This window comes from Garra rufa, chromosome 9 (genome assembly GCF_049309525.1).
Source record: "Garra rufa chromosome 9, GarRuf1.0, whole genome shotgun sequence".
NCBI classification, from domain to species: domain Eukaryota; kingdom Metazoa; phylum Chordata; class Actinopteri; order Cypriniformes; family Cyprinidae; genus Garra; species Garra rufa.
Genome location: NC_133369.1, coordinates 14,724,670 through 14,745,776, shown reverse-complemented (window position 1 = coordinate 14,745,776; position 21,107 = coordinate 14,724,670). Strand labels below are relative to the sequence as shown.

The 21,107-nt window shown below is 36.0% G+C and overlaps 1 protein-coding gene across 1 annotated transcript in view; it reads right to left on the bottom strand.

Moving 5' to 3' along the window:
- Positions 1-306: 306 nt before the first annotated feature.
- Positions 307-21,107, bottom strand: part of eif3ea (eukaryotic translation initiation factor 3, subunit E, a) — a 64,009-nt gene continuing 43,208 nt past the window's right edge. The window contains exons 10-13 of the mRNA XM_073846801.1: positions 13,411-13,520; positions 5,923-6,025; positions 2,473-2,607; positions 307-514 (exon numbers count right to left, since the gene is read on the bottom strand). Coding sequence (XP_073702902.1) covers positions 476-514; positions 2,473-2,607; positions 5,923-6,025; positions 13,411-13,520 — 387 coding nt within the window. The 3' untranslated portion in view covers positions 307-475. The remainder of the gene's footprint in view (positions 515-2,472; positions 2,608-5,922; positions 6,026-13,410; positions 13,521-21,107) is intronic.

Sequence of the window (21,107 nt, the reverse complement as noted above, 5' to 3'; positions counted from 1 at the left end):
TGATTGTCTAGCGAACAAAGAGGGCGAGCCTCGTCGAAAATGACAACGAGAGTCGGGGACGATCACCTTTCGGTGCCCTCCTCGCCGCAGCGGAGTGGGCCGCTACATAACAGCGCCGTAAACGCAGCAGACTAAACACTCATTCATCATTACGGCGCATACATGTGCAGCGGCACAAAACCCCCCGTCCCACTCAGTGACTCAGAGCACATTAAAACTTCATCTATTACACAAAAGATCACAACCACTTAACCCTCAACCACCATTTGTAATGTCCAGAAATAAAATGCAAGCATGAGGTGAGGATGGTTTTGTAAGGGGTTTTTTATTTAATACCAGACGCATTGAACCCAAGTGTAAAAATAAGGCCTGTGTCTCGCTCCTTTGAGGGATGCGAGAGGGTGAACAGGATGTTCGGCCGCGGTATGGGAATGCTGGAAGGTTCGATGGAAGTGTACGGTCCCCAAAGATCCATTCAATAAAAACCAGTATCCTGAGCCGCCCAGTTTGGAGTCTGAATAGAGAGGAAGAGAGAGCCAAAAGATGTTATTACCCAATACAAACACAGGTGAGTTCATTAGAGATGAATGAACATGCTAAAGAGTGCTGCAGTGATGTTGTATTTTCGTGTAGGCCAACCTGGAAGCTGGCATCATTATGAAAGCCTGTTTCTACCACATAAAAACTAAGCGGTAAATCCAACTTTTTTCCCTGCAATTCTGACCTATTTTTTTCACAGTTCTGAATTGTTTTTATGCATTTATTTTTCTGACAGATTAAAAATAAAAAAAGGTAATTGTGACTTTTTCCATCTTATAATTTGGATTTTTTCCCACCACATTTTTTTTTTCCTGACACTAAAGTCAAAAAAGAAGATAACTGTGACTTTATCTCACAATTAAGGTTTATTTCTACCACATAATAATAAAAACCTAAGAGCTAAATCCAACTTTTTTCCCCCTGCAATTCTGACTTTTTTTTTTCTTTTTTTTCTCACAATTCTGAGTACATCTCGCAATTTTGTCTTTATTTAGTCGTTTATTTTATTTCTGACACAGAATAAAAATACAAAAGGTAATTGTGACTTTTCCATCTCACAATTCAGATTTTTTTCCCAGGTAAATCCAACGTTTTTTCCCCCCCTGCAATTTTTTTTTTTTTTTTTGTTTGTTGTTTGATGTTTACATCTTGCATTTTTGTTTTTATTTTTATTTTATTTTTTACACAGAATAAAAAAATAAGGTAAGTGTGACTTTTTCAACCTCATAATACAGATTTTCATAATACACAGTACAAAAACTCATTTCCCTGAAATTATAACTTATTTTTTTACAATTCTGAGTTACATTTCAAAATTGTTTTGAAATTGCTTTTTACCCAACAGGTAAAAAAAAAAAGAAGAAGTTAATTGTGTCTTTTTTTCATCTCACAATTCAGAATTTTTTTTCTACCACATTAAAAAAATAAGAAGTAAATCCAACTTTTTTTTACTGAAATTGACTTATTTCACAATTCTGAGCTTACATCTCACAATTTAGTTTTTATTTTTCTGACAGAATAAAAATAAAAAGGTAATTGTGACTTTTTCCATCTTACAATTCAGTTCCTTTTTTTTTTATTAATTGGAGGTTATAAACTCACAATTGCAGGTTAACATCTCACACTTCTGACTTTTAACCAAAAAAGAAAGAAAGAAAGAAAGAATGAAAGAAAGAAAGAAAGAAAGAAAGAAAAAGACAAACCCTTCAGAACAATGTAACTGCAAGTGCCAAATATATCCTCCCTACGATATCTCTTGAAACCATCTACTACGAAACTGTGGTCATTTTGCAAGTACAAGAACTTCGAGTTCACGTTCACACCTTTCTGTTGGGTTTTCTCTGAGAAAAATGTTCAATTAAATTGCATCTGGCCAAACACATCAAAATACAGGACTGTGTGTTATGGCCTTTGCCATTGTGGTGTTTGTGTGAGTCAGTTAAATGACGTGTTTTGAGCGACCGAGACATTTAAAGGCCGTTATTTTGAAACATTCTATTTCAAACGAATCGAGGGCACGTTTGTCGTGGACCAATCAGTGCGCAAGGCAAAGATCAAACAGAGGCCGACTGGACCCCGAGCAAAACATCTGCGGTGACTCTCCTAAACGCAGGGAACTCCACGGAGCGTGTGTGCGATGGTGTACAAGCGTTATTTACTCTGCAGCGCTGAGTCATAGGACTCAGACCCTCTTCTTTATGGCTGTGCTGTGCTACCTTGTCATTAGGCCTTTGAAGAAAAACGGCATGATGAAAGCGCTCGCTCTGTTAAACTTGCTCTTACTGGTTTACGCCGTGTAAAGACAGTTCTAGGCTGATTGCCGCTCGACATTCTTCTAGATAGATCATTTGTGTGTGTAAACTACAGGGCTCAAGACAAACAGAGATGAGATCAGATAAAAGGAGAGAAGGAGAGATGCTCTGCTGCTTTGACCTCATTCCTGTTTGCGGTGTTCTGCTTCTTCTCGATGTTCATGGCCAGCATTTGACTGCGGAACGAAAGGCTCTTGGTTTTCTCGATCACCTGCTGATACGGTGATATGGCGTTGTTGCCCATCACCACGTGACCCTGCCAAAGGAAAGAGCAGAGGAAAAGAGTGTCAGAGTGAAACTCAGAGAACGCCAATTCTTTTCTGTTGCCACAGACACATTTTCACAACCTCCTCACAAACACACAGAAGATAATTGTAGGTCATTCCAGTAGAATGTCATGTGATTTCTGAGATCAGAATCCTACTTGGTTTGGGTGTTATGACCAAGTTCTAGGGTCAGTTGCAAAAAACAAATGTGTTGTTTCTTTCACACGAATGTTAAATAATGGCACTACTGTTCAAATGTAATTTTTCTCCCAATAAATTCATCAACAGTGACACTAAAGACATTTATAACCAACTTTGGGTATAACGCACTACTGTATTGTAAATGCTTTTCCTGATAATGCAGCAGTGTAATGCATTACATTTTAAATGCATGTAATTTGATTACAGTTATAGTGTTAAGAACAAATAGTTTTTCACGATAGTATGCCTTTTAATTAATCAATAAATCATTTTGTGTCAAGTATTTGCTGAATTTGTTTATTTTTGTGGCACATTTTAGAGAAGGAAACTGAGACGACAGAAAGTGCACCCAATTAGTTTTCTTTATTTTACAAAAGCACAATGATTTTTTCATATTGCATGTATATACAAATAAAATTAGACAACCTACCATTTCAAATGATGTATTACTTTTGTCTGTACGATCAAAAATGACAGAACATTAAGTTCTTTTCACTTATCAGGAAAAAAAATGCAAGCGATCGTTTAAGTTGCTGTTTTGATACATAATTTTTCAGTCAGTAATAAATAACAGAGAACTACGAGTTTCACTTTGTAGTGTATTTTTTAGGTTTGATAACTCGAAAATTAAACGTGAAAGTAACTTAAAAGTAATTAGTAATCTGATTACTTTTTACGACATTTTTGTGCCATGTTAAAAATAGATTAAAGTCGTAATACTTTGAGAATAAAGTCGAAATATTTAAAAAATAAAGTTTAAATATTTTGATAAAAAAGTAAAAATTAGTATAATGTAAATATAGATTAGCTTTTTTTACTGTATATAACTTATACTTGTATAATAATAAGTATAATATAAGTTATAATATTTATATATAAATGTAATATGATATTTATAATTAAATTTATAATATTTTGAGCATATTGCACATGCAAATGGACTGGAGACATCACCAGGAGACATTCAAGAATATTCTCATAACAATTTAAATTTATTCTAGTAATTTGAAACATTAAGAAATGTTTCATGAGCACCACATCAACATTATTTCAGAAGGAAATTTATCTTTGCATTACAGGAACGGAACATATTAAATTTTAAATATTATTAAAAAAGAAAACTGCTATTATATACATATATAAAAATTTTTTTTACAAAAACTTGTAAAGCTAGTGTAAAGCATTAAAAATTAATAACTTCATATAAATAACTTTTTTCTCATTTAAATTATGTAATATGTAATAAGTGGTTGGAGAAAATTACCATAAGCAACAGCTTATTCTTCGTATTTAATGATGCACTTAAAATTATTTATATTTTTAATAACTTTGATACACTTGATAGATCCAGGATTAACGCCTACTAAACAAAATCAGTAAAAACAAAAAATAATGTGTGTTTTAAAGAGAGACGAAAAGAAAAAACAAAGAAAGAAAAGAACAGTTATAGAATAACTCTTTAAAAAAAAAAGTTTCTATTTCCCTTGTTAAATATTAATCTTTGACATGACTAAAAAGTCCATACACTGCCATTCAAAAGTTTAGGATCAGTAAGATTTTTTAATGATTTTTTTTAAAGAAGTCTCTTATGCTAATGGAAGGCTACATTTATTTGATTTAAAAAACAGAAAAATAATTTATAATAAGCTGAATTTTCAACAGTCATTACTTCAGTCTTCTGTCTCACATGATCCTTCAAAAAGCATTCCAATATGCTGATTTATTATCAATGTTGAAAACAGTTTTTTTGGAACCTGTAAGACCTTTTTTGATAAGTAAAAAAGAACAGCATTTATTCAGAATAGAATAGAAATAGATAGTAACAATAAACACAACCATTCAAAAATATTTTTAAATGAATACTTTTATTCAGCAAGGATATGTTAAACTGACAAAAACGTGATAGCACAGATAGACTTATACAAGGTTTCTGCAGGATTTTCAAATCTTATTTAATGCCTTTTAATGTCCTTTTTAATGCCATTTCTAACATTTTTAATGCCATATGCAACCAATAACTAACACGCCCGTGTATGAACGCGTGTATATTATAATGCATTTTTTCATGCGGTCTTACAATGAGGCAACAATGAACATATATTACTCTGCTGAAAATAATTAGAAATGGATCAGGAGACAGCTTAAAATGTCAGCGTTTATTTGCAGATTTCAAAAATTCTAATTTCATCAAGTCTGAACAGAAAAAAATTCTGAAACTTCGAACTCTTAGAGGCTAAAACTGGTCGCTCTTAAAAAGTCTGTGTCACACAATTTTGGACCGGCCAGAAGCAATTACCAAACTGGTTCCGTGTTTATCATACTTTGCGACAGTGAATCAAAGTTATTAATTATACAGGCTATATTCAAGATAAATTGGTAAAATTTGTTTCTTTTAAAGTTTTAATGCCCGTATAAAACAATTTAATGCTTTTTAATTTGTGCAAAATCAATTTAATGACTTTTAATGCTTTTTAATGCCCCGCAGAAACCCTGTTATAATGCTAGAAAAAAATATATTTTTTTTACTAAATGCTGTTATTTTTAACTTTTTATTCATCAAATCCTGAAAAAAAGTATCAGAGGTTCCAAAAGCATTAAGCAGCACAACTGTTTCCTACATTCACGACAACTGAGAATCAAACCAGCATATTAGAATGATTAATGTGTAATGGCTGGTGAAAATTCAGCTTTGCATGAAAGGAACAAATTAAGACAGAATACTATTTTAAATTGTAATGATGTTTTTCTGTATTTTTGATCAAGTAAATGCAGCCTTGATGCGGATAAAAGACCTGTAAAAAAATCTTACAGATCACAAACTGTATCCATCACCATATTGAGAATGACCCTCCTTCAGGACTGTAATGACAGTCCTCTTACCCTCGAGGAAGGATACGGTGAGTAAGCGGGCACTGAGCAGAATTACTGACGTAATTGATTGCCTCTCTTTTATGTTTCAGAGCAGAACACAATCCCCGCACAAAAGAGGCTGAATTTGATTTTCCGACTAATTAAAGGACACTAACGCAGTATCTATCAATCGCTCGCTATCTGAGGAGGGAGGCAGAGAAACAAGAGTGAAATTAAATATGAGAGACTCTCACCAGTTTGGAGTCGATTTTGGCGTCCAGCCTGGCATTACGAATGAGGTTGACAATCCATCTTTCTGCCTCCTCGGGAGTCATATTCAGCTTATCGGCCAGCATACTGCAAAGCAACACAGTCCATTAGGACAAAACTTAGGTAAAGAGAGAACATTATATACACTGATGGCATTACGTGAAAATTGTGAGGTATGTAACAAGCTTGTGTGTGTGTGTATGCAAGGGTTTAAAGTGCTGATCGAAAGTGCTGGATGATAATGGGTTTACTGTCATACCTCAGCATTTAGACGTCTGTTCAAGAGTGACAAATGCCTTGCATTATGTAATCAAGTCCATGATTCTAATCACACTGAGAAACCCATAAAAACAGAGTACAATTAAATCACTGTGCTTTCGTGAGTGTGAGGTCTAGGCTGCGACGAACTTCGCAGACAAGAATAAAAGGACATTGCTGACCATCCACCTGACATTTTAAATGAAGCCAGGTGTCTCCTTCGCAGATGTGTCATTGAGGAAGGAAGGTGGCAGCAGGGGCTCTAGTGTTCTTTGATCCAAAAATCCCACTACCGCAGCTGGCTAAGCTCATTTCGTGCAAGTCAGAAAGTGCAGGCTTCTCCCATTCTGTTCTTTAAGTCAACCCTACACACCAGGTTTCCAAACAACGAATATGCTTTCACAGTGAAAGGTTAACTCAATCACCCACCGTGGCAACAGCATGGGTCTGGAGACAGGCAGAGATGACAGCTTATATCAATTCGCTCCCAGTGAAACCCTTCGAAAATGATGCGTGACAGGCTAGATTGGTCATAAAGCTCATTATTTAAGAGCTAACCGCCAACGAATGTGCCGGTTGTCACATCACGAGTTCCAAGCTGGTGATGGTTAACACATGTCCAACATCAAGCGGTGACACTCGCTACGGGAAAAAGGAATGCCTGTCGAGTCCAGGGGTTAAAACAAGGACATGAAATCCAAGCTCTTCGCGAAGCATGCGGCACGCTGATGAACAATTACGGCCGAAAAGGAACAGGAAACCAATTAAGACACTGGGAAGTTTAGATAGCTGTACATCCATTAAAGGCCTGCAGACCTAGAGGTCTAGACCATGTCTGAAATGAAGCAGACTTGTGAGCTTTCACAAGAAAAATCAATCGAAATGACAAGGAGTTCATCATCATCCGGTTTTAGGAGAGAATCGCATGGTAAATAAACAGCTTGAAGAAGGGTTCGCACAGATTAAAAATTTAATTTGGAAAATTAAATTCCAGGACTTTCAAAAACTTTAAGCACTACTTTTTTGATTTTCAAGGACTTCAAACAGAGCTCTCACTTATCAAATAAAGTTTTAAATTTAAAAACAAAGATAAACGCCAAAAATAAATTGAAGCACATGCCAGGTATTACTACTAAGTGTTACAAAGTATACTAAACATTTACTATAGTAAAACCACGGTTAACTTTCGTAAGTTAGGGGTCTGCAACCTTCAACATCAAAAGAGGCCCCTTTCCCACCGAATAAAACTCATGATGAGCCACAAAACTGATTTGATCCCTAAAATAAAGATAACATGGCATATAGCTAAAGTTATCTCTATTTTAATTGGCTAAGGGATTTGTATTTGTGTATACTTTATTTTTCTTTGTTTTGTCATTATACTGTACTGCCTTAATTGTTTGATGTTTTCTAAAAAAAAACTTCAAAATCCTGATCTGAATCACGCATTTTGAATCTTTTGATTTGAATCATTTAATTTGCAAAATGATTCACAAACCTGTTCCAATCTCAATCAAATGATTCAGACTACCTGAAGTTCTGCTTTAAAACAAAAGATTCATGATACGCAATTTGAAGTCCCGATCTAAAACATATGATTCCCAATACGCGATCCGATTGGAGCGCTTCGAAACAGTGAATCATTTTGCGCACATTTTTGAAAAGCTCATTTTCACACATCGCTATATGTGCTTTTTAAAATCATTTCAAGCAATATCGAAATTCCAAAATGAATGACTCTTTCGAGCGGTTCCAGTGATTCAGATCATCTCGTCCTCGTTTTGATTCTACAGCCAAGGTTACACGACATTATTGGTACTACTACTAGCTTAGCTCACTAGTTATGACATTCTAAATCAAATGACTGGCGATTCGCGCTCTGAAGTCACATTTTGAATAATGATTTATAAACCATCAAGTCGGAGCACCGGATTGCAAATCATTTGATTAATTTGATTTAAATCATTCAATTTGCGAAACGATTCACAAACCTGTTCCAATCTCAATCAAATGATTTGCGATACGAGAAGTATTGTTCTAAATCAAATGACGCACGATAAGTAATTTGAAACAAATGATTCGCGATACGCAATCCAACTGGAGCGCTTCGAAGCGGTGAGCTTTTTCGAAACTTTTCGCAAAATGATTCAGTTTCACACATATCACTATATGCACTTTTTAAAATCATTACAAGCGATATTGAAATTCGAAAATGAATGGCTCTTTTAATTTAATCAGGCTTTTGCTAGTGAATAGCTTAAAATCAGTGATTGAAGCCACAAGTTTGATTCAATCAGAGTGGTTCGAGTGTAAATGGCTCACTCAATTGATTCAGATCATCTGTTCCAGTCAAGGTTACATAACATTGTCTGTACTACTACTAGCTTAGCTCATTAGTTTTATGATATTAACTGAAATAAGCAATAAAATATTGTGTTTTGAATTGTGTGAATTTTGCATGAACAGACTTACTGAAAAAAAATTCACAACAAATTATCTTTCAATAATTGAAGTACCTCTTTAGGAATATTGCTTTTTCAAGGGGTTTCCAGGCCTTAAATTTCACAAAGTCAAATTCAAGTACTTCAAGCACTTTAGGCACATTGTGCAAACCCTGTTGAACAAACTTTATTCTAGTGACGCAAGCGGTCACGAATATTATTTCACAGATTTAATTAAGTGGTGACGCATGTCAGTCAAACCAGAGTCAAAGATCTACTCAAAACAAATAAGATCGGATTTCCTCTTTGGGGAGCTGACCCTCCGGACAAGCTAAACCAGAGACCAAGGTCAACCACAGCCGCAATGAAATGGCCCACACACACACACTAATCTAATTTTCTCCCGAAATTCAGCTTTAAAATGAAAAAGGAGGGGAAAGGTAGTACATACACAAGCTTGCCACTAATATGAATGAAGGTCTGAACTGAAACCAAAAATATACAAACGCTGAAAGAAGTAATTATGGAAAAGAACGAGGTTGGGTGTACGAGCCACTCAAGCGTAAGTGCCTGACAGGGCGGTTTAAGCCAAGCTGCTTGACTCCTCACACTGCAGTCTCATTTTACACAGACTTAAACCTGGTCCTCTGGGGTTGGGGGGTGGTGGAGGGTAAGGATCATTTTCACTTCGACCCCTTGCATGTACCGGCTCCTCGCAGTTGATTTATCCAATTCCGATTGTAGGTCGGTGGGACTGGGGCAAACGGTCTCACTCCAGGAGCTGTAGACTGTTAAAAGGTCAGCTGTGAATTGATACAGTGCTGACCTGCACTACAGAAGTTTTTAACATGGGAGACTCAAAACAAATGGATTGTTAAATATTTCCATATGAAGGCACGAAGGGATTCACATCATTGGAAGTCATTGGAAGTGACCCCTGCTTCATTGCTTGGGGTAAAACTGATTCCCCTTATCCCATTAAAACAACCCCCACTCTTCACTCAGGAGATAATGTTGGTAGTTTTAATAACATTTGCTTGTTCTTCACATAGAAATGCAGGGTTTTAAAAATATTTAAATCTTTTTAATATGAAAAGTACACTTAATAGATTTAATTGTTCATTTTAAATAGACTAGTACATTTTTAGTACATTTCCCAGATTTCAGGCCCATTTACACCAAAGATGGTAAGATTAAGATTTTTAATGTTTTAAAGAAGTCTCTTCTGCTCATCAAGCCTGCATTTATTTGATGCAAAATACAGCAAAACAGTAATATTGTGAAATATTTTTTTACCATTTTAATTAACTGCTTTCTATTTGAATATATATAAAAAATGTAATTTATTCCTGTGATCAAAGCTAAATTTTCAGCTTCATTAATCTAGTCTCAGTGTCACATTTGAATTATTTGCTACAATTTCTTATTATCATTATTGTATCATTATTTAAAACAGTTAAGTAGAAAGATCCAAGATCAGCATTTATCTTAAATAAAAAGCTTTTGTAACATTATACACTACTATACCATTCAAAAGCTTGGAGAGAAATTGTAGAAATTAATCATTTTATTTAGAAAGGATGCTTTAATGCTATGCTGTTCTTCTGAACTTTCTATTAAAAAAACCCTGAAAAAAATATACGCAGCTGCTCTTAACATAAAAATAAGTCAGCAGCAAATCAGAATATTAGAATGAATTCTGAAGGATCATGTGACTGAAGTAATGATGCTAAAAATTCAGCTTTGAAATTTACAAATATTTTATTTTAAATGGTAAAAATATTTCAAAATTTGACTGTTTTTGCTGTACTTTGAATCAAGTAAATGCAGGCTTGGTGAGCAGAGGAGACTTCTTTAAAAAAAACACTAAAAATATAACTCTGCAAAAACCTTTGAAAAAAACTTTGATGGGCAGTGTATGATAACTATAACTATAAAAAGTTTTAATAATCGTTCTAATTCTATGAGAAAAGGGAAGTCCACATTACAACTATGACGTATAAGAGTTTAAAGAGCTTGCGCACTTTAAAGCAGTAGACGACATAACTGCGTAAATGCTTGTAATAAATGAAACATTAACATCTTGTGGTATAATGCGGTTATCTTTATAGCTTTATAGTTATCATTCTTAGTGTGAACTGACCTTAAGGGAAGTAAAACAAACAAACATGCAGATGAAGTACAACTACGCCACCTATATCAGTGCCCCCACAAATCAACTGCAAAATGAACTGCAGAGAGACTATTATTTTGAATGCAAAATTGGGAATTTAAGTCTTTGAGAACAAGACACAAAAATGCAAACACCATCATAAGTGCAAGTCATAAAACTGGATTTCAACTGGAGCCTTTTCACAGACATTTTTATATATAAAGTCATTTGTAGTTGTGGTCTTTTTTTGGTGTATGCCAAAGGCAAAAACAGAAAGAAAAAAAAAAATCTGAAGGCCAACAACTGTAAACATAACAAAACTGGCATACATTTCATTGGAGCCCACAATTAGCTTCACATGACTTCTGCGTACTGTACCAGTGACATGCCCTTATAAACCAAAATGGATGTTTTCCAATCCCCTATACCCTCCAAACGGACAAAACGCAGCCTTTCAGGCGACTCCTTTGAGCTACTAACTTGAACAGATAAACAGCAATCACAATTCAGTTTCCTAGTTCAGCATTACCTTTGTCGCCTCTGACAAGAAAATGGATTCAATTGCAACGAGGCTGCCAAAAAAGAGCCAGGACTCCAAATCAATTCCAGACTATCTGCAACTGGAGATTTGGACAGAGCCTGATCACATTCCATGTTTCAACCTTGACTCCAGCCCTTCTCGGTTTTATACAGCTCAGAAAATGCGAGCGAGCAATTAGGCTGTACAATGAAGCATGGAAATAGTGTGAGAACCTGGGGATGGCTGGTTTTTGATCGCCGTGTGTGCGGTTAGAAGAGAAATAACAGATTCCGAATGGCTAAAAAGCCTCCACAGGGCTTTCATCAAACGTGGTATATGATATTGTGCCGGGTGAGCGTGTGCATTTGTGAACACGGTCCCTTTCGGGATTTACAGGATGTCATAAATCCCCAGAGGTAGATGCAACCTGTTAGCAGATCTCCAGTTTGCCGTCAAGTGCTTTCTGCTTGGCGCGCAGAGGCGACGGCGGGAAAAAGAATGCGGGGCAGATGCTCAAAGACTACTAGTTATGAAAGCTCATTAAACAGGCAGGAGGGCAACGCGGCCTCTCTGCTCTGCACTCCGTCACTGGAAGGCTAATAGGAACCAGGCAGAGGGAAACCAGTGACACCCGCCCAAACCTCCCTTTCCATACAGACCACTTCTTTTCCACCAATGGAAAATCTTGGGGACTGAAAGCATTGCGTGTCTTCTCTGGAAGCCTACGATGCCGTATAAATACCATAAAGGGCCAATAAAAAAGCGCAACCAGAGTAAAGTGGTAATAAAACACCTGCCGCATTGAGCTGGACGCAGACGAAGAGTTCAGAAGATGCATCGTGTCAGTGATAATTGAGCCGTGTGGATCAATGGTCAGTGTGAATCACTGTTAATGTACCTTAACTAGTCGTTATAATTTGTTTAATTGCAGCAATATTCCTCTTTGGTTGCGTTGTAAGTGAATTAATGTGCATGAAAATCTCAAAGCGCCACTATGTTACACTCCTAACAAGGTTGTGACAACGCAACAGATGATAACAGAGTAAGTGGTGATCAGAAGACAAAAATCGGCTGTGTTATCCACAGACGGGGCGCAGCCATTAAGATCCTCCTGAGGGCCAATATGTAGGCCCTTTAGACATGCTTTAAAACAGATGGGTGGATGTGCCTGGGATGTCTGGTTCTGAATGCGTGTCTCCATGTGTGAGATTGAGGTGCTGGCAGCCGGTCTCTGGACATGCTTCCTCCAGCACACTGGGTAATAAAAACTTATCAGAGAGTGGAGTGGGAATAGAAGAGAGGAAACAGGAAGCGTTCCCACATTGTGGACACATTTTCAGACCTGCTACCTTTTTTTTTTTCTCTTTTTGATCATTCCTGACAACAATACATCATCAATTTGTTCACTTTTAAAGGAGAAGTTCACTTCCAGAATATAAATTTCCTGATAATTTACTTATCTCTATGTCATCCAAGATCTTTAATTGCAAAGAAATTAGAGTTTTTGAGAAAACCATTCCAGGATTCGCGGATTAGTTGACTTCTATGGTGGCCAATGGTTTAAAAGTCCAAATAGCAATTTCAAAAGGCTCTACACGATCCTAACCAAGAAATAAGGGTAATCTAGCGAAACGATCGGTCATTTTCTTCTTTTTTTTTTTTAAACCACAAATTCTTGCCTTGCACTAGCTCTGCGATGCACATCCGCGCGTGCGTGCATTGCGTAATCATGTTGCAAAGGTCACACATTGTTAGTTCTTTCGTCTGTGTAGAGGACTGTGTGAGGTCGAGCTGGTGCAAGACGAGCATTTGTGGTTAAAAAGTTTACTGTTTTATAAAAATGACATTGTTTCACTAGACCATTTGGACCTTCAAACCATTGGCCGCAACTGAAGTCCAATATATGGAGAAAAAAACGTGGATTTTTTCCCCTCAAAAACCCTAATTTCTTTGCGACTAGAGAAAAAAGACAAACATTTTGGATCACATGGGGGTGAGTAAATATTAGGAAATTTTTATTCTGAAAGTGAACTTCTCCTTTAATGGTACTTAATTGTTTTGTTACATGATCCAGCAAAGTTATTTAGTATTAAGTACTTACCTTATACTGATGCACTCGTGAATTCGGCAGAAGGTCTCGAAGATGAACAAGCGGGCATTTTCAATGAAGTCCTCAAGGCAGGCCACAAGGAAAAAATCATTCACCAGCACCTTTAAAACATTTAAACATTTACATTAGACAATGTGAATGAAAACGCATTCCATCAATGCTGATTATGCTAAAACATGTAAGTTCAATGCCTTAAACTTTTAAAGTTTTCAAACTTAAGGCCACAGGTTTTTTATTTTCATACACTACAGTTTAAAATTTGTGGGGTTTGTAAGATTTTTTTTTTTTATATATTTCTGAAAGACGTCTCTTATGCCCACCAAGGCTGCAGTTATTTTATTTAAAACACAGTAAAACAGTAACATTGTGAAATATTATTACAATTCAAAATAACCATTTTCTATTTTTATAGATTTTTCAATGTAATTTAAAAGCCATTACTCTAGTCTTCAGTGTGACATTACCCTTCAGAAATTATACTGATATGCTGATTTGGTACTTAAACATTTCTATGAAAGCCAGTTTCCAGCACTAAATAAAAAAACACTTTTTATCTCACAATTCTGACATAATTTCTTGCAATCACAAATTTAGATCTTGCAATTCTGACTTTTTTCTCATCATTTTATGATACAAACTCGCAATTCTGACTTTTTCTCAAAACTGAGACATAAATTCGCAATTCTGAGAAATTAAGTTAGAATTGCAAGATATAAACTCGCAGTTCTGAGAAATAAAGTCGCACTTCAGAGAAATAAAGTTGCAATTCAGAGAAATAAAGTAAGAATTGTGAGATGTAAACTAACAATTCTGACTTTTTTCCCCATCAGAATTGCGACTTCATAACACGCATTTGCAAGTTATTAAGTCAGAATTGTGAGATATAAACTCTCAATTCTCAATTATTTTCCCCCGTCAGAATTAGACTTTATAACTCGCAATTACGAGTTTATATCTCACAATTAAAAAAAAAAAAATCAGAAATGCAAAATATAAACTTGGAATTGTAAGAAAAAAAGTCAATTGCAAGATAAACTCACATTTGTGAGGAAAAAAAAGTCTGAATTAAGAGTTTATATTTCACTATTCTGACTTCATAACTCGCAATTATGAATTTATATCATGCAATTCTAAGAAAAAGGGTCAGAATCGCGTGTAAATATCGTGCAATTCTGATTAATTTCTCAAAATTGCAAGTTTATATTTCGAAATTGTTAAAAAAAAAAACTACAAAAAACATTTAAGCATTTTGATAATTTTTTTTTTTGTAAAGGTTCTTGTGTTAGCTTCTTCATAAACATGTAAATGCGCTTATTGTCACATGTTTTACGAGCAGCGTTCATTCACAACCTTTGCTGGAACACAGAAAACTCTGTGGCTAAACTGGACAATGAGCAGAACAGGAAGTTTATATAAACTCAGAACTGAAATAAAAACAGTTCCACTTCATCCTGAGGTCTCTGTAATAGCACCTGGTTGGGGAATAACGGAATGGGAAAAAAGCCAAAAGCAAGACAAATTAAAATAGAATTATAACAAATCATGGAAATGAATGCAAGAGGCCTACAGCTAACACATACACGATGTGTTTAATGCTATCCTCACAGGAGAAAACCAGTATCTGGAAGCACAAAAAAAAAAAAAAAAAAAAAAAAATTGGGGTCATTCTTAGCACTCTAAACTAACCGCAGATCTTGGAATTCCACAGCCCCCACATGAAACAGGGCAGGAACAGAGCCAGCCACCAAATTCACCGCAGTGGCTGTGACTTATCACCGTTTGTCTTGCCCGTTGCCGCAGGGTCCACCGGGCTGCGTGGTGGAACCAATTTACAGTGCCACTGCTTTCAAACGTCTCAACTACCGTCTACTATCAATCTCAGGCGCACGAAGCAGCCGAGTTCTGATCACCGCATACTAACCTCCACATCCTGCAGAGATCTGGTGTGCTTTACCTAGCAGTCAAAACGCAAATAGTCAGTGCATTCCACACAGCTGAAGACATGTGCGAGCCCCCGCTGTCCCTGCACGGTTCACATGCAGTCCCGCGTCTTCGCGTGCACGTCTGCGCTCACAGCCCCCGCTTTGTTTGCTTAGGCTTTGGAAGCTACTATCGCCGCAGTTCTGCTTGAAGAAATCTCAACTACACGGCCACGGCCCTATCAGCCAACACACATTTCATCATTGACAATGTCTTATCTTAAGCTGATAACAGTTTGGTTAAGTGCTATAATTACTGTCGAGGTAAGAGGGGAAGAGAACAAGGCTACGACAATTTCAAAGTGGTACAAAAAAAATGTAAATTTCAGCTTAACTTACTGGAATCTTAAAGTGCAGCTTTTTGTTTTTTCAGTCTTCTGTAGACTGAAAACAGGGCTATATAAGGTTGTGTCTATGTTTTATGCATGGCATAGACATTACGAGCCCAAACCATTGTGCAAATGGCCCCTCTCTGCTGAGATGGATCAACTGAAGAAGGAAAAATTACAAAAGCTGACTGGATAAGCATGATAAGGTAATCATGATGCAAAGTAAGCAATGTGATGATCCACAGCTTGAAGAAAATCCCAGAACACTTATGCGGTCAGTCTCTACAGATCCAGGACCGTGTCCAGTTGGATTGAATCACAGGTCTGCAGAACCTCTGGAGCCATGGGTGCTGATGATATGCTAAAGGATTGCTTGTAAACAACAGTACTGTATTTGGGTAATTTTAGGTTATTTTAGACATCTCGTTTGGGGTCAGCATGATTTAAAAATAAATAAATAATTTTAAATCACCATTAAATCAATTAAAAGTGACAGTAAATTCTTCTAGAATGTTACTAAATATTTCCATTTCTAATAAATGTTATTTTGAACTTTCTATTCAAACAATCATGTGACACTAAAGACTGGAATAACATACACTGAAAAATCAGGTTCAGACAAAGAAAGAAAGAAAGAAAGAAAACAGGACTGATGAGAGACAGACGGTAAGACGGACGGACGGACGGAGAAAGAAAGAAAGAAAGAAAGAAAGAATGATTGAAAGAAAGAAGGACAGATGGATAGATGGATGGATGATGAAAGAGAAAGAAAGAGAAAAAAGAAAAAGAAGAAAGAAAGAAAGAAAGAAAGAAAGAAAGAAAGAAAGAAAGAAAGAAAGAAAGAAAGGACTGATTGATGATGGATGGATGAAAGAAGGAAAGAAAAACAGAAAGAACTGGACTGATGGCAGATGGACGGACGGATGGATGAGTGGATGGAAAGAAAGAAAGAAAGAAAGAAAGAAAGAAAGAAAGACGGACAGATGGATGGATGGATGGATGGATGATGATGAAAGAAAGAGAAAGAAAGAGGAAAAAGAAAGAAAGAAAGAAAGAAAGAAAGAAAGAAAGAAAGAAAGACGGACAGATGGATAGATGAAAAAAAGAGAGAAAGAAAGAGAAAAAAGAAAAAGAAAAGAAAGAAAGAAAGAAAGAAAGAAAGAAACAAAGAAAGAAAGACGGACAGATGGATGGATGGATGGATGATGATGAAAGAAAGAGAAAGAAAGAGGAAAAAGAAAGAAAGAAAGAAAGAAAGAAAGAAAGACGGACAGATGGATAGATGATGGATGGATGATGAAAAAAAGAGAGAAAGAAAGAGAAAAAAGAAAAAGAAAGAAAGAAAGAAAGAAAGAAAGAAAGAAAGAAAGAAAGACCGATGGATGGATGGATGGATGGAGAAAGAAAGAAAGTAAGAAAGGAAGTAAGTAAGTAAGTAAGTAAGTAAGAAAGAAAGAAAGAAAGAAAGAAAGAAAGAAAGAAAGAAAGAAGGACCGATGGATGGATGGATGGAGAAAGAAAGAAAGAAAGAAAGAAAGAAAGAAAGAAAGAAAGAAAGAAAGAAAGAAAGAAAGAAAGAAAGAAAGAAAGAAAGAAAGAAAGAAAGCAGGACCGATGGATGGATGGATGGATGGATGGAAGAGAGAAAGAGAAAGAAACCAAACAGGACTGATGGATGGATGGATTAATGAAAGAAGGCAAGAAAAACAAAGAATAGGACTGATGGATAGAAAGAAAGAAAGAAAGAAAGAAAGAAAGAAAGAAAGAAAGAAAGAAAGAAAGAAAGAAAGAAAGAAAGAAAGAAAGAAAGACTGATTGATGATGGATGGATGAAAGAGGAAAGAAAAACAGAAAGAACAGGACTGATGGCGGACGGATGGAAAGAAAGAAAGAAAGAAAGAAAGAAAGAAAGAAAGAAAGAAAAAGAAGGAAAGAAAGAAAGAACGAACGAAAGAAAAAGAAAAATTGCTCATTTGGGACATTTCGCTCTTTTTCCCCAATTACAGTCATTGAACAACGAAACAGTCAATGTAAGTGATTTGTTTGAAGGTGAGAGGCTGTTTGTTTTTGTACTAGTAAAGGCAGTTGAGTGCAGACCGTCTGATGACTCGCAGTCTAACAGGAAAAGCCTTAGGCTGTTGTAGACGGGCAACTCTGATTTTCCAAGTCACCACTCAATCAGACTGTGAATTTGCGTGCATTTAGAGCTGACATACATCTGAGCCTAGCCAGTTATGCTCACATGCCACATAGTTTAACTTTTTCTGCAGCTTGTGATCTCGATAATGCCTCAGGCTTTCATAATCAGGGTCAGGACTAATTAGTGACCATTTACGCAGTGTCTGGGCTGAGCTCTCACCGTAGAATACGCCTGGTTCTGGAGGTCCGGTAGCCGGAGGGCTCTCACGAGATCTCACAGATGCAGGTGTGCTAATTACTGCTAGCCTTACAAAGCCTGGCCTCCGAGCATGCAAAGTGTAATGGAGATCTCCCAAATGACTCGATCAGTCGGACCTGCAGAGACCCCCCAAAAAAAACATGACTCCTGGTGATTTGGGCCTCGTTTTCCTCTCCGCTTCTTGACGATAAACGTCTAGAATGAAAAACAGCTGGCCTGATCAAATGGGCACTCTCACAGGAGTAAATGTTTATAAATCATGTCAGCGTTTTAGGAAGGTTCCCATTTCAATGTTAAGTTGGGTTATTTCATTCTCCTATAAAAAGCCTGCAATTTAACATATGAGGTGCTTGCTGCTAAACAAAACCGAATTGTTTTATTTTAGGCAACGGCAGGCGAGTGCAACCGGTCTTTGAATTCATAATAATTTAGAGAACAGGAATGAGCTTCGACATAAGTGCACACTAGGCTAAAGGCACTCAAGCTAATTACGCTTGGGATGAATCCTTGTAATGTAATGTGTTTACTGCAACCAAGAATGCGCCTCAAGGCCATTTCTGGCTTTTATCACACTGAGACTTTCTTATTCAAAGTAAAATACTTTTTGCCGTTTAAGATTTGGCACGTTCGTGGGGCAGCTTACCAAACGCATTTAGGTCGAAATGTAATGTTTTCCAGGGTCAGAATGGCGAATGAATCTCAGTGCTGTGCCAATGATATCTGTAATCGCATGGCAACAAAAATCATTTGCACTGTTCCTGCACTAACACAATGCAATGCATTGTAAAGAAAAAAAAAACATCCTCTCCTACTAAAGCCCTTTTAAAGAGATAGTTCACCCAAAAATGAAAATTCTGTCATTAATTACTCACCCTCATGTTGCATCAAACTCATAAGACCTCATCTTTGGAACACTAATTAAGATATTTATGATCTTTATGAGCTTTCTGACCCTCCACAGACAGAAACGTAACTACCACGTTCAAGGCCCAGAAAGGCAGTGTTGACATAGTTAAAATACTTCATGTGACAAAGAAAACAGCACAAAAAGTATTCTTGTAGCTTCGTAAAATTAAGAACCACTGATGTCACACCTTTCTGGGCTTTGAATGAGGTAGTTATGTTGTTGTCTATAGAGGGTCCAAAAACTCATCAAAAATCTCTTTATTTGTGTGCTGAGTAATTAATGGCAGAATTTTAAACCTTTAAACAATTAATATATACAGCATATTCAGAATTTAGTTTTTTGCCAAAATCTTTTATGAGCACCACCCGAAAAAAAAAAAAAAAAAAAAGTTTCATACAGTAATTTATTTAACTTTAGTATTATAATGACTAGGTCCCATATGTGCATGTCTGTTTTTTGTTTTGTTTTTCGCATGGAACACAAAAGAAAAAATTGTGAAGGTGGTAAGAGTCGACTGAAGCTTTTAAGATTTAAAGACAATGTAAAAGCATAAAAGTGGTCCTTTTGACTCATATCATATTTCAAGCCTTCTGAAACCATATGATAGCTTTGTGTGAGGAGCAAATGGAAAGTTTAAATTGTTGTACAACTAAAATATGCAATATACAACGAAATCTTGATATCCATCCTTCTTACCCAAATATATGAGAAAAAGAGCAATGTCTGATGCAATGAGCAAATCGTTCTTTTGAGCTGGATATTTGAGTTCAAGATTCATTCATGATTCTGATCTAATTGCATTTAAAGTGATGACTCCAACAGCTCACATTACAGACACAAATTTCATTTAGCTCCTCATCTAAAAAAATGCAAAACATACAGAATATAAACTCCCAGTCAAAAGTTTTTGAACAGTAAGATTTTTAATGTCTCTTCTGCTCACCAAGCATGCATTTATTTGATCCGAAGTACAGCATAAACAGTAAAATTTTGAAATATTTTTACTATTCAAAATAACGGTTTTCTATTTGAATATATTTTAAAATGTATTTTTTTCTTGTGATTTCAAAGCTATTTTTTTAGCATCATTACTCCAATCACATGATCCTTCAGAAATAATTCCAACATTCTGATTTGCTGCTCATAAAACATTTTTATTATTATTATGTTGAAAACAGCTAAGTAGAATTTTTTTTAGGTTTCTTTGATGAATAGAAGGTTCAGAAGAACTGCATTTATCTGAAACATTAACAATGTCTTTATCTTTTGTAACATTATAAATGTCTTTATCATCACTTTTGATTTTGACAATTTAGAGTTCTTACTAAAAAAAAAAAAAAAAAAAGTATTAACTTTTATAATTTCTTTCCCAAAAAGAAATCTTTTGAATGGTATAGTGTATAATGTTACATAATGCTGATCTTTGGATCTATATCAAAGAATCCTGAAAATGTACCGTTTTAAATATTGATAAGAATAATAAAAAATGTTTCTTGAAGAGCAAAACATCATATTAGAAAGATTTCTGAAGAATCATGTGACACTGAAGACTGGAGTAATAATGCTGAAAATGTAGCTCTGATAACAGGAATAAATTTTAACATTTTAATATACATTCAAACAGAAATCAGTTATTGTGAATAGCAGGGCTCGACAATAAGGACTGCCCAATGGACCGGGGCCAGCGTGCAAGACGCTCGGGACAGTAGACAGGATCGTCTGCCTTGTAACTAAAGTTTAATTTGCCTGCAACTGTTTATCAAATTCGTGCAAATACAGTCTTAGAATCGAGAAACAGCTTGTGTTTTTAAGCCTTTAAATGCTACGTTCTCTGTGATGTCGTGAACACCATATTGCTTTTCAGTTCCTCTTATCTGATTGGATGTTGTAAGCACTGTTTTTTTTCCATAACCTGGTAACAACCAGTACAGCGAAGAGACGGCAACATGGCGGCAACGTCAAATTAAAAAGAAAACGTCTGTTTCTAACTCGCATTTGCGACTAAAAAGCTTCAAAGGTTTCTACACGTTTTTGCAACGTTGAGTAATGTATCACAGACATTTCTCACGAATCTA